The sequence below is a fragment of the Lottia gigantea genome (genome assembly GCF_000327385.1).
Source record: "Lottia gigantea unplaced genomic scaffold LOTGIsca_95, whole genome shotgun sequence".
In the NCBI taxonomy this organism is placed as follows: Eukaryota; Metazoa; Mollusca; class Gastropoda; family Lottiidae; genus Lottia; species Lottia gigantea.
In genome coordinates, this window is record NW_008711088.1 from 704,193 (window position 1) to 717,389 (window position 13,197).

The 13,197-nt window shown below is 37.1% G+C and overlaps 4 protein-coding genes across 4 annotated transcripts; 2 read left to right on the plus strand and 2 right to left on the minus strand.

Annotated features, from left to right (window-relative positions):
* Positions 1–3,352: 3,352 nt before the first annotated feature.
* LOTGIDRAFT_135132 (hypothetical protein) lies at positions 3,353–3,631 on the minus strand (the record flags this gene model as incomplete). Its single annotated transcript, XM_009068875.1, has 1 exon — positions 3,353–3,631. A coding segment is annotated over one exon (279 nt), but the record flags the coding sequence as incomplete, so codon positions are not given.
* A 734-nt stretch (positions 3,632–4,365) lies between these two features.
* On the plus strand, positions 4,366–4,644 carry LOTGIDRAFT_60012 (hypothetical protein; the record flags this gene model as incomplete). The annotated part of the gene is made up of 1 exon (XM_009068845.1): positions 4,366–4,644. A coding segment is annotated over one exon (279 nt), but the record flags the coding sequence as incomplete, so codon positions are not given.
* Positions 4,645–10,258: 5,614 nt separating this feature from the next.
* LOTGIDRAFT_135146 (hypothetical protein) lies at positions 10,259–10,549 on the minus strand (the record flags this gene model as incomplete). The annotated part of the gene is made up of 1 exon (XM_009068876.1): positions 10,259–10,549. A coding segment is annotated over one exon (291 nt), but the record flags the coding sequence as incomplete, so codon positions are not given.
* A 1,554-nt stretch (positions 10,550–12,103) lies between these two features.
* LOTGIDRAFT_135066 (hypothetical protein) lies at positions 12,104–12,610 on the plus strand (the record flags this gene model as incomplete). The annotated part of the gene is made up of 1 exon (XM_009068877.1): positions 12,104–12,610. A coding segment is annotated over one exon (507 nt), but the record flags the coding sequence as incomplete, so codon positions are not given.
* Positions 12,611–13,197: the final 587 nt, after the last annotated feature.

The following is a 13,197-nucleotide window of genomic DNA, read 5'->3' on the forward strand; positions in this document are numbered from 1 at the left end:
TCTGTGATGTTTGTCAATTTGTTTGGAATTGCAGGAACCACAACACGCAAGTCATTGAAAATGAAATCAGAATGGTGCCAATAGAAGTGATTTTCTGCAGAACTCTGTGATATTTCTCAATTTGTTTGGAATTGCAGGAACCACAACACGCAAGTCATTGAAAATGAAATCAGAATGGTGCCAATAGAAGTGATTTTCTGCAGAACTCTGTGATATTTCTCAATTTGTTTGGAATTGCAGGAACCACAACACGCAAGTCATTGAAAATGTAATTAGAATGGTGCCAATAGAAGTGATTTTTGCAGAATTCGGTGATATTTCTCAATTTGTTTGGAATTGCAGGAATACCACTCATCAAGAATGTCATCAGAATGGTACCAATAGAAGTTATTAGAGTCCTCATATCTTTTGTTGGCACCGTTCTGATATTTGGCCAAAGTTCTGTGGTATTATATTTTTCAATGTCATTGAGAATGTTATCAGAATGGTGCCAATAGAAGTTATAAGTGTCCTCAGTAAACATTGTAATACATAGTAAACCTAACATTCCTTGACAGTCATAGTTTTTATTATCACAAATCACAAGTGCCTTAATTTTAAAATATGTTGAAAGAAATTTAGTATGCGCTGAACATAATGCTATTTACCAAAATATCCCTCTGAATATTTATCTAAAGTCTATCCCTCTGAATATTTATCTAAAGTCTATCCCTCAAAATGGCTGATATGTTTATTATTTTCTAGTCTTGAAAAAGTTTTGAATATGTATATAAATGCAATTTAATTCAAATTAGATTGCAATTTTCATTTCGTTAATATATTTTTTTACACGCTCCATTGTAATCTAAAATGATTTATACCAAGCTCTTGTACTGTTGACGTTCATTTCCACCAATCACAGAGCATCATGCAGAATCCGTGTCTAAATATGGACTATGAATTGCGTAGATTGATAATATGACCAATGAGATTATGAGTCTGTTGATACTTGCTTGTAAAAGTGATTCTGAGAGTTGGAGAGTGGCATGTGATTGTCTATAAATATCTTGAAATGTCACCAGAACACAACCTTGATATAAATTTTGTTAGATTACAATGGAGATTGAGAAACAAAAATAATAATGAAACGAAATTGTAAGCTAATAATATTAGATTGATATAAATACAGCTGTCAGTGTTATATTACTATTATAATTATATAGAGAATTACACACATTAAAACATTCTCAAATATCAATTGTTATTTCAGGAGCCGCGGTGGCTCAGTGAGTTAAACGCTTGCTCGCTAACCTGAAGGTCCAGGGTTCAATACCGGCATAGGTCGAGATGATACCTTCAGATTTTTCAACCCAGTTTCCCCCTGTCAGTGAGTTAAACGCTTGCTTGCTAACCTGAAGGTCCAGGATTCAATCCCGGCATAGGTCGAGATGATACCTTCAGAATTCAAGGGTTTCATACCACTGAGAGGGAAATCTTCAAAAAATTATAAGAAAAACAAAAACGATATTTTTACCATATTTTAATTTGACATTACCATCTAAACTTTACAACAGTAAGTCTAAATTTTCCTGAAAAATAATCGAAACTTGCACAATTTCAATATTCCATTAGTTTCATATACTGGTAGACCAAACTTCTCGAGCATAAATATTCCAGGGTAATCCATCTTTAATGTTCCTCATCGTACTTCCAGATGTCAAATTTTTTCTCCATGACGGTGAAAAGGGACACGAATGCAGCAGCACACGTAAATGGTATAATTAATTTAGTTAAAATATGACTTCGTTTCACCATATTGGCCTCTGTGAATCTCCACACTTCATTTCTGAAAAAAAAAAGTAAAAGAATGAGATTTGCTAAATTTTGTGTTTGATGGTGATGAGAATATAGTCTCATGAAAGCACTGGCCTAGGTCACAAAGTAAAGATTATACAGTGTTAGATGGTGATGAGAACATAGTATCATGAAAGCACTGGCCTAGGTCACAAAGTAAAGATTATACAGTGTTAGATGGTGATGAGAACATAGTCTCGATGAAAGCACTGGCCTAGGTCACAAAGTAAAGATTATACAGTGTTAGATGGTGATGAGAACATAGTATCATGAAAGCACTGGCCTAGGTCACAAAGTAAAGATTATACAGTGTTAGATGGTGATGAGAACATAGTATCATGAAAGCACTGGCCTAGGTCACAAAGTAAAGATGTATGATAAAACAAGGTACAAGTTAAAGGTTAAGATAATTAGATATGTTTACTATGGATGTCTCTGAATTACAATTTTTGTGTATCGGGGGTCACTATCACCTCCTAGCCTCCTCAGGCATTTAGTCCTTCAGAGACACAGAGATTTTTGGCCCCACCCTCAGGCATTTTCTAGATACGTCCCTGCTGGTACTCTGTCAACAGTAAGCTACTTCATTTAGGCACCATGGAAAATAAATTTAAACTTTTCACATTTCGGACTATGCTCGACCAAAAACCATAGTAAAATTAATTTTACCTGATCCAGGGATCTTTCAGCCCCTTGGCAGCGAGTCTTTTCTCTAATTCCACCAGACGTGGAGCATCTGCAACCTTATAAACTTTGTAATCGGGTATTTCCGCTGGATGCATCTCAGAATCCTAAAATTCACCTTCCAGTTTCTCTCTACACCGGAAGTAAACAATTCAAGGTCATTCGTACAAATTTTATAACTGAATTAAAAACAGAAAACGAAACATTTTTTATTAAATTTTCGTTTTTAAAAAATATTTTGATTTTTTTTTTACAAAGATACAGCCGAGTTTTTTCAGTTTGCGAGTATCAACAGAAAACAATATTGGTAGGCATATTTTCGCCAAATTCCACGTGTTTGACTGTAACGCGAGAGTCCTTCCATTTTCTACTACCGAAATTCGAATCTTACATTAAGTAGTTCGGGTTGTATTTGGTCTGAGATGTCTTTGGACGATTAGTCTGTGGGCCAAGTCGTCTTTGGTCCGAGTTGTCTTTAAAAGTTGTCAGAGTTGTCTTTAAAAAAGTTGTCCGAGTTGTCTTTGACTTGAGTCCGAGTTGTCTTTGACATTTGTCCGAGTTGTCTTTGACATTAGTCCGAGTTGTCTTTGACTTTAGTCCGAGTTGTCTTTGACATTTGTCCGAGTTGTCTTTGACATTAGTCCGAGTTGTCTTTGACATTTGTCCGAGTTGTCTTTGACTTTGGTCCGAATAGTCTTTGACTTTGGTCCGAGTTGTCTTTAACTTTAGTCCGAGTTGTCTTTGACTTTGGTCCGAGTTGTCTTTGACTTTAGTCCGAGTTGTCTTTGACATTAGTCCGAGTTGTCTTTGACTTTGGTCCGAGTTGTCTTTGACTTTAGTCCGAGTTGTCTTTGACATTAGTCCGAGTTGTCTTTGACTTTAGTCCGAGTTGTCTTTGACTTTGGTCCGAGTTGTCTTTAAAAAGTTGTCCGAGTGTGTCTTTGACTTTAGTCCGAGTTGTCTTTGACTTTGGTCCGAGTTGTCTTTGACTTTGGTCCGAGTTGTCTTTGACATTTGTCCGAGTTGTCTTTGACTTTGGTCCGAGTTGTCTTTGACATTGGTCCGAGTTGTCTTTGACTTTGGTCCGAGTTGTCTTTGACTTTGGTCCGAGTTGTCTTTGACTTTAGTCCGAGTTGTCTTTGACATTAGTCCGAGTTGTCTTTGACTTTGGTCCGAGTTGTCTTTGACTTTAGTCCGAGTTGTCTTTGACATTAGTCCGAGTTGTCTTTGACTTTAGTCCGAGTTGTCTTTGACTTTGGTCCGAGTTGTCTTTAACTTTAGTCCGAGTTGTCTTTGACTTTGGTCCGAGTTGTCTTTGACTTTATTCCGAGTTGTCTTTGACATTAGTCCGAGTTGTCTTTGACTTTGGTCCGAGTTGTCTTTGACTTTGGTCCGAGTTGTCTTTGACTTGAGTCCGAGTTGTCTTTGACATTAGTCCGAGTTGTCTTTGACTTTAGTCCGAGTTGTCTTTGACATTAGTCCGAGTTGTCTTTGACTTTGGTCCGAGTTGTCTTTGACTTTGGTCCGAGTTGTCTTTGACTTTGGTCCGAGTTGTCTTTGACTTTGGTCCGAGTTGTCTTTGACTTGAGTCCGAGTTGTCTTTGACATTAGTCCGAGTTGTCTTTGACTTTAGTCCGAGTTGTCTTTGACATTAGTCCGAGTTGTCTTTGACTTGAGTCCGAGTTGTCTTTGACATTAGTCCGAGTTGTCTTTGACATTAGTCCGAGTTGTCTTTGACTTTGGTCCGAGTTGTCTTTGACTTTGGTCCGTGACGTCACAGCGGTAACTCCATTTTCTTTGCTTACTTCTGAATCCTCGAATTTAAAAGATTTTAAACTGCAATGAAAAATGCCTCGAAGATGTGTTGTAGGCGGCTGTTCTAATGAAAAAGACGAGAATTTGAACATCAGCATCCACTTGTTCCCCACTGAACCGAAATTACGAAGAATTTGGGAGAAAAATGTCCAAAATACTCGTGTTAACTGGTCTGCTACAAAATGGAGCAACATTTGCAGCGTCCATTTCTCCGAAGATTGTTTTGACAGTACGCCAATGATTATGTCTGAAATGGGGATTAAAATGACCAGGAAGCGAGTTTTAAAACCAGATGCCGTCCCCACCATATTCAGAATCATCAAGGATAGTGATGACCCTGTTCCAGCACCAACAAAGCATGTTAGTAGAGTTTTTCAGAAAAAATTGAATAGTTTTGTGTTACTATATATTTTGTGTTACGTATTATTTCCCCTGTGATAGTTCATATTGGAATCTGCCACTGTCACCTCTGGCTCCCCAGACCCCCGCCTCGAGGGGCTTTTGACAGTGGGAATACAGGGAGGGAGGTGGGGGGACAGTGGAATTACAGGGAGGGAGGTGGGCGGCAGACAGTGACATTTCTGGGGGAGGGGGGCATAGGCTATTCTTTCACATTGTAAACTAAAAAAATTGAAAAATGGGGGGGATCCATTTGCTTGAGGAACAGACCTTCCCAGACGTATTTTGAATTCAGTCTCGACAGTTGTCCCCTGATCACGTCAGTCTGCCCCCTATGTGTACCCCCTGTCTCAGGAGGCAGTGGTCATCAGAGATTCATTCTACTGTAACCAGACTTTGCTATGCTAGGTTGAATTGAAAATAGCAAGATAAACATAATCTTTAATCTTTGAATCCTTGGCTTAAAACGTTGAATCTGATATTAATGAAGTCAATATTTTAAAATTTCAGAATTGGATTTCTAATCGTAAATCTAAGAAGGAGGGTGGTGTGAATCGTAAAAAACTCCAAACCTTGAAATACAAACACCTGACTGTTATGACCGTATTTGTCAGAGAAAACTGCAAAGGTAAAATATTTTAAGCTAAAAGCCATTTTTTCCTGAATAGAGGTATTGATCCTATTTTTTTTAATAACCTGATTTTACCTAGAGTTCATACCTGGGGTCCTGTGTGTTACAGACTGTCCATGTTAAAGATCCCTCGTAAGTTGGAAATGTGCAGAAAAGTAGGAAGTAAAACTCCATTCATTTCATTTTCATTTGAAAATTCACCATTTTATTTTCTAGGATTGCCCATCACAGAATGGCAGAATGAATGGCAGAAAGTTTCAGAAGAAGAGATAATGGAATATCAGAATAAAGCTAAAGAAATGACCTTGAATTCTCATTTTTATCCTGAAAATAAATTAAGATTGGAGAAAGATTTACGTTTTTTGGTAGGTAGTTTTAATTAGTATGATTTGTCCATGTGATAATTTGTCTGTCCGTGTATTTCTCCACACCCTGGAAAGTGTTTGGGGGGAAGGGGGTGTTCATTGAGTCAAGCCATGCTTTCGTGGAAGTTTTGGATTTTTATCCTATCCTGTCAATGATGTAGGTAAGAGAGGCTGACATGGAAAAAGTGTCTAGTTGTTCAGATGGGACAATAAACTGAGGCCCCGTGTTCTACAGGCTGTACATGTTAAAGAGAGAGAGAAGTTGGAGATTGAAAAAGAGTATCCTGGTAAAATTTTACATCCTACTTTCTGCACCATGTGGGCTAATGAAGACGGGCAACACCATTCAGGGTGCAATGAGGGAAATTTTGCCAGGCCCAGAAATTAGGCTGTTCAACCCTGATTCATGTTACTTGGAATTAAAGCAATTTCCCTCATGGTACACTGTAGAGCTTGAAGCCATTTTATTTTATTAACAGTGTGAAGCCATTTTATTTTATTAATAGTTTGAAACCATGGAAACTGAAGGCTATGAAATATCATGTTTAATTCTAAACAAAGAAAATCATAAAATATCCATCATCGGTTCCACTAATGGCGTTGGTTTTTTGAAGCAGAACGCCGATTTTGTTTCCAACTTCAAGGACCACATGAAAATGCCGAAAGCACTGGTGCTGGATGAGACAAAAGAGGCTCACTCAATTGGGAAGGAATGTCTTCGAAAAGAACTTCAAACTTTATTTAACTACAAATACAGTAAGTCAAAATATCTTCTTTAAAATCTTTTATAGAACACACCATTTGATTGGTCAGATATTCTGATGACTTAGAACATATTTTTTTAACAATTTAATCAGATCATCAAATCTAATAGAAAATATCTATCCTGCCTTGCCATCAATAAAACAAAAATAACAAAATCAATATAATTTTTGAGGGTTTAACTTCTAGATTTCATGGAAAATTTTGTTGATTTTGAAAAATGTTTTTTGTAATTTTTTCGTAGGTTTGGCCCTAGGAAAGATGGCAACAGTGCCTTATTCTAAATATGGTGTCCAGTTTACCGTAGAGATGCCTGGAGGAAAAAGGTTCATGGTGCCATCAAATTATGGGAACGAAGAAAAAAAGGAACTTCTCAGTAGAAAAGATGAAATAGTCTTTAAGATTCTCAGGTATGTTAAAGAGACAGGTGCGCCATCTGTTTGACCAATCGTACCTTAGTCTCAGAAACAGGAATTGTTTAGCTAAAGTAATCAGTAATAGTGTTCACAACTCACTGTCGAAATTTGAGCCTTCAAATCCATGTGTGTCTAGAATTATCTACGTTTGAATGTTAAAATGACGACTCGTCTTTTCTTGAGACTCTGTGATATATAGAAAAGACATCTATAGAAATAGTGAGTAAATTCCTAGTTTGAGATATTTTTAAAGGAATTATGTGATTTTTGTACATTTCTGAAGACTATTTACATATATTCAAGACTCAAATCAAACCTGGAAAATGTTTTGAATGAACACAATATCTTTATATTTAGTTAAAAAATCATGAATATATTTTTTTCTCTTCCAGGAATAATCAGCATGCAAATGAAACTGATCAAGAAAAGATTGATCCAGTTAGAGAAGAAATGATGCTGAATGAAACTGATCAAGAAAAGATTGATCCAGTTAGAGAAGAAATGATGCTGAATGAAACTGATCAAGAAAAGATTGATTCAGTTGGAGAAGAAATGATGCTGGATGAAAATGGAAAAGAAAATGCGAAAGAAATTCTACTTCAAACAGAAGAAATTCAGAATATTAATGAAATTCCAACTCAACAGAATAAAATTTTGAAAGAAATTCCAAAACGAAAAAATAGAAAAATTCTGATAAAAAAATATGGTGATTCGAGTGAAATTACAAAGCAAAAAAATGAAAATGCCAGTGAAATTTCAACGGAACAAAATGGAGACTTGAAAAAACATTGTTTGCACATTTTATTATTAATTTTCGTGCAAGGAAGGGGTTGGTTCTCCCAAAAGTACAGGCCCTGGATGGAACAAATACTTCACTAAGACTATCAGAGAGAAGCCATATCCCGAAAGTACAGGCCAAGGATGAAAAAAGTACTTCATTTAGAATATCGGAGAGAAGCTATATGGTGATCTTGAATACCGAATGGATTTGATTTCAGGGAAGGGAGGGAGGGTTTGATTCTCCCAAAAGTACTGGCCCAGGATGGAACAAATACTTCATTAAGAAAATGGAATAAATGATCTGGAACTGTTGGGTAATTTTCTTCTGTTCTGATCTGAAATTAGATAAAATGACAACTCACCCAATTGGTTCTAGAGATTGTACTGTTATCTACTAATGGGCTAGGGTTTTAAAGATGTGGAACTGTACAGTGGGCCAGTAGAACTCTAGTACAAATATATTCCCTCTCTCTCTCTCTCTCTCTACCCTAGGGTCACCAGTAGATATAGAACTGTATTGATATGATAGTGTTTGATATAATACAAGTGATAATCATCAGAAGAGATAATTAGTCTGAATATAATCACTGTTAATAGATCAATACCTCCCCTCCCCTCCCCCTCTCTCTCTCTACCCTAGGGTCACCACTAGATATAGAACTGTATTGATATGATAGTGTTTGATATAATACAAGTGATAATCAATCAGAAGAGATAATTAGTCTGAATATAATCACTGTTAACAGATCAATACCCCCCCCCCCCCCCCTCTCTCTCTCTCTCTCTACCCTAGGGTCACCAGTAGATATAGAACTGTATTGATATGATAGTGTTTGATATAATACAAGTGATAATCAATCAGAAGAGATAATTAGTCTGAATATAATCACTGTTAACAGATCAATAGTCAATAGAACTCGTTCTCTTTCTTCTTCTTCCCTTCTGACTCATCTTCATGTCAAACTACGTCTTATACCTTGACTACAATAGTCACCTTTCTTTTATCTTCACAATATCAAGCTATTACAAACTACGTCTTATACCTTGGCAGAACAGAACAGTAGGATATAAAACTCCATTTCAACTTGATTTTCGTCTCTCTCCCTTTAATCTGAAAAAAAAAACTCTTATCGATAACAAATAATAGAAACATTGAAGATGGATTTTAACTACAGTTCGCAATAGAAACAATAATTAAACTGATAAAACAGGAATTGTTGATATATTAAGATGGATTGTAAAAACATGATCTTACATCACAATGGTCTGATTGGAAAGATATAAGAATGGTATTGGAAATCGATCACTGACCAAGATTTGAATTTTAAACGACGATTATGTCACGAGCGGGATCGTAGTTAAAACATAATTATTATAAAGATAACAGCTCGTTAGAAACTGTAACAGTCATTATACTGATAAGACAGAAACATCCATTGATATACGCCCACTTGACAATTAACCTGTGTTGTCGGCTGTTTGTAACTTTTCTCAGCAAGCCTTCTTTTACCAACTGGTCCTTGGTCAAACCTCTTGGTATTGATTTTACAAGGATAACAACTTAGGTTTACAAGGATCCTTTCTACCAGCCGATCCTTGGTCAAACCTCTTGGTAATGATTTTACAATGATAACAACTTGGGTTCACGAGGATCCTTTCTACCAGCTGGTCCTTGGCCAAACCTCTTGGCATTGATTTTACAAGGATAACAACTTAGGTTCAGAAGGAAGGCCCGAGGCCCAAAGCCCAAATTTATGAAGTGCCCATAGACCTTTCACAAGTCTGAGAGGGGGGAGGGGGGGTGGTGGTTTGCCAATTGGGCCACCCCTAAATACGTCACTAGTTCCAATGACCCCCCCCCCCCCCCTTTATATTACATGATGGTTAAATGCAAGACGTTATAACCTAGAAGTTTCTGAGCTCTCTATAGAGGAAGTACTTTAGATGAAGTATGTAGATCAGATCTATATGTCGATAGTATTGTTGACTAAACACAATCTAGTTCAGAATGATTGGTGCTGTAATCAATCAATGGCGGCGCCTTTGAGGGTAGGAAAATAATTTACACCCCCGATTGTACCCTACTTTATTTTTATACGTTTTTGTACCGAAATATTTGTCAGAAAGCACCAAATCAATTGTATTTTTCGAAAATTTCCTTGGAAGAACTCTTTCAGACGCTTCATGGCAGGTTTGTGACTATGACACCTCCACAGAGTTGCTGTATTTTGAATTCAGCATCGACAGTTGTTCCCCTTTAACTGCCCCTTACAGGCTGTAGATGTTAAAGATCCCTCGACAGTTGGAAATCGAAAAAGAGCAGGCTAATGCAGCTGTCCTGTCAAAATTTCCCACATTGCGCCCTGTTTGGCGTTTCCCGTCTTCATTATCCCACATGGTGAAGAAAAGTAGGACGTAAAACCCCATTCATTTCATTTCATTGTTTTGTAGCCCCTGTCACTGTGGACTGGTACTGTCAATGAAATCAATGTTAAACTATATGTATATATTAATCTATAATATTGATAATTATCTCGTTATTAATATTTACTACTGTATATCTAGACTAAAATCTAGTGTGCTAAGTTCAAGTTCAATTCTCTTCGTAAACAGTCCTGTCTAAAACTTGGTGGTAAACAGTCCTGTCTCAAACTTGGTGGTAAACAGTCCTGTCTCAAACTTGGTGGTAAACAGTCCTGTCTAAAACTTGGTGGTAAACAGTCCTGTCTCAAACTTGGTGGTAAACAGTCCTGTCTAAAACTTGGTGGTAAACAGTCCTGTCTAAAACTTGGTGGTAAACAGTCCTGTCTCAAACTTGGTGGTAAACAGTCCTGTCTCAAACTTGGTGGTAAACAGTCCTGTCTAAAACTTGGTGGTAAACAGTCCTGTCTAAAACTTGGTGGTAAACAGTCCTGTCACTTGGTGGTAAACAGTCCTGTCTAAAACTTGGTGGTAAACAGTTCTGTCTAAAACTTGGTGGTAAACAGTCCTGTCTAAAACTTGGTGGTAAACAGTCCTGTCTAAAACTTGGTGGTAAACAGTTCTGTCTAAAACTTGGTGGTAAACAGTCCTGTCTAAAACTTGGTGGTAAACAGTCCTGTCTAAAACTTGGTGGTAAACAGTTCTGTCTAAAACTTTGTGGTCCTGTGGTGTGATTGTAAACAACCTTTGGATAATTTTTGATAAAGAGCTTACAGATATGTTTCTGACACCGAACTTTTAACTCGTAGTGTTTAGTAATGAACTTAAGGATGCACTCGCCGATCAGGAGTGTTTTAAAAATATGTTGGTTGTATTGTAAATAACTTGGCGACAAATTGATTGAAATCATCAGAATATATTGATTCTACAGCAATTATTTTAATGGAACATTTTAACTAGGTGACTTTAACGATGATTTGTACGATTGGTGAATTTCTAAAGAAGAATTTTGTATGATTATTATACCTGATTGTTTTTAATGGTAATCTGTCTCGAATCAACGAGTTCCCTTAATAACTTACTAATTTTCATCAAATTTTTATTGATGGAGGATGGAATTTAATCAAAACGCTAAAAGATATTTTATAGTTGAATTTTTGATTCAATTTTCGTTGATCGAGGAAGGAATTGGATCGGAATGCTCAAAGATATTGTTTTTCAATTTGTGAATCGATTTTCATTGGTGGAGATTGGTTTTTGATTGATGTATTTTAAGATGTTTTATTTTGTATTTTCTCTACTATTGTAATATTGGTTTTTACAAAGATTTTCTCGTGCTCTGTTATAAACAGGAAATGTTGTGGAATTGTTTTGAATAGTGAATATGGAAGTTGGAACCTTATAAAATAGCAATGCTCGTGTTTGACTGGTGTTTAAATCTGTACCAGCAAGACAATTCTGTTAATCAAAACCTCGTTTAAAGTATGACAAAATCGAGAGTAAAAGTTGTATAGTAGTGAACTCCTCAAACGAGAAGTACCATCAGGTGTTTCTTATCTATTATAAACTTAATCCAACAGAAAACTTTAAGCTTGTGTCTTTTGGACTAAGAAATTATGGAGATAATAGAAATTCCCATGACTTAATCTTGGAAATAATTTGGATATTAAATTCCTCAATGTGGAACCTAGAATATTTTTGGTAAAAGCCAGAAAGCAAACAACTTAGTCTGTGAAATCCGACACCGGGTCGACTCTCGGAAGCACTGGCACAGGTATCAGAATTTTTCTAACTTTGGGGAGGATTCGAACCCACGACACCTTATCGCCTAGGAGACGACAATATTTTATAGGGGGTGAAAGCCGATACCGGCCGGACTTTCGGAAGCACTGGAAAAGGCATCATAATTTTTGAGGAGGATTCGAACCCACGACACCTAGTCGCCAAGCAGACGACAGTAGTCAATAGTGTCAATCCTATTTGTTATCGTTATCAAAATGGCGGATTGGTTTGGTTCAGAACCTGATATTTCTTCCATTCAGACACCAAAACCTCGATTGTCCGAATCATTCTACGCTAGTGGTAACATTTCATTATACTGGGAACAGACAGTGTCGGACTATATAAACTTAGTGTATATTCCAATCTGCAGTTCTATCGGAATAGTAGGAAATTCCGTAGCCTTCTGCGTTTTGGTACTGTCTAGTCTCCGTCATACGACAACGTGTTTGTACATGGCCGTAATAGCTTGTCTGGACACGTTGGTGCTTGTTTTAAATATTTGTTTCTTCGTACGCCGGTTTCCCGATTTTGAGATTTTTAACGAATGGTCTTGCGGTTTTATTATGTATCTGTTTTATTTCACGATCCATTTCGACGTCATGCTTCTCGTTGCCATGACGTTTGAGAGATATCTAGCAGTGACGTACCCTCTACACGCTGCGGGATTGATAACAGTGAAAAAAACTGTGAAAATCATATTTGTGTTGGGATTCATATCGTTTGCTTTGAATCTGTTTAATATTTTCACCCGAGGGATGGTAGAGGTACAACCAGGCGTTGAAGCCTGCTCTGTCAAAGGCGATACAAATGTCTTCTTCGTGGAGAAAATCTACACCTGGATCGATTCCACGCTCTACTGTTTCATTCCCGTCATTAGCTTGTTCACCATGAATGTTAAAATCATCCGAGTCTTGGAGAATGCAGCAAAAAGCCAGGAAAAGATGGCACCATCGCAGCACAGTTCTTCCATCACCATAGCAACGATTGACACGATTTCCCAGAATGATGACGTCTCCAATGAAGTTTCATCAACGTCATCTTCCGATGCAACTATCCAAAAACAATATACAACTAAATCTATCAAAACTTTTACAAAAATCTCAAAGACTGGAAACAAAATGGAGACTAAAAGTCAGCAACAAGTAACATTAATGCTGATTTTAGTCAGTTTTGCTTTCCTGATTTTAGCGGCACCGATCGCCATCTTCCGTTTGATAGAAAAATACGCATGGGTTCCACAAAATCTTCATGATCGTGCCCAACAGAATCTCGCCCATGCTGTTATAGATAACTTGATGTACACGAACCA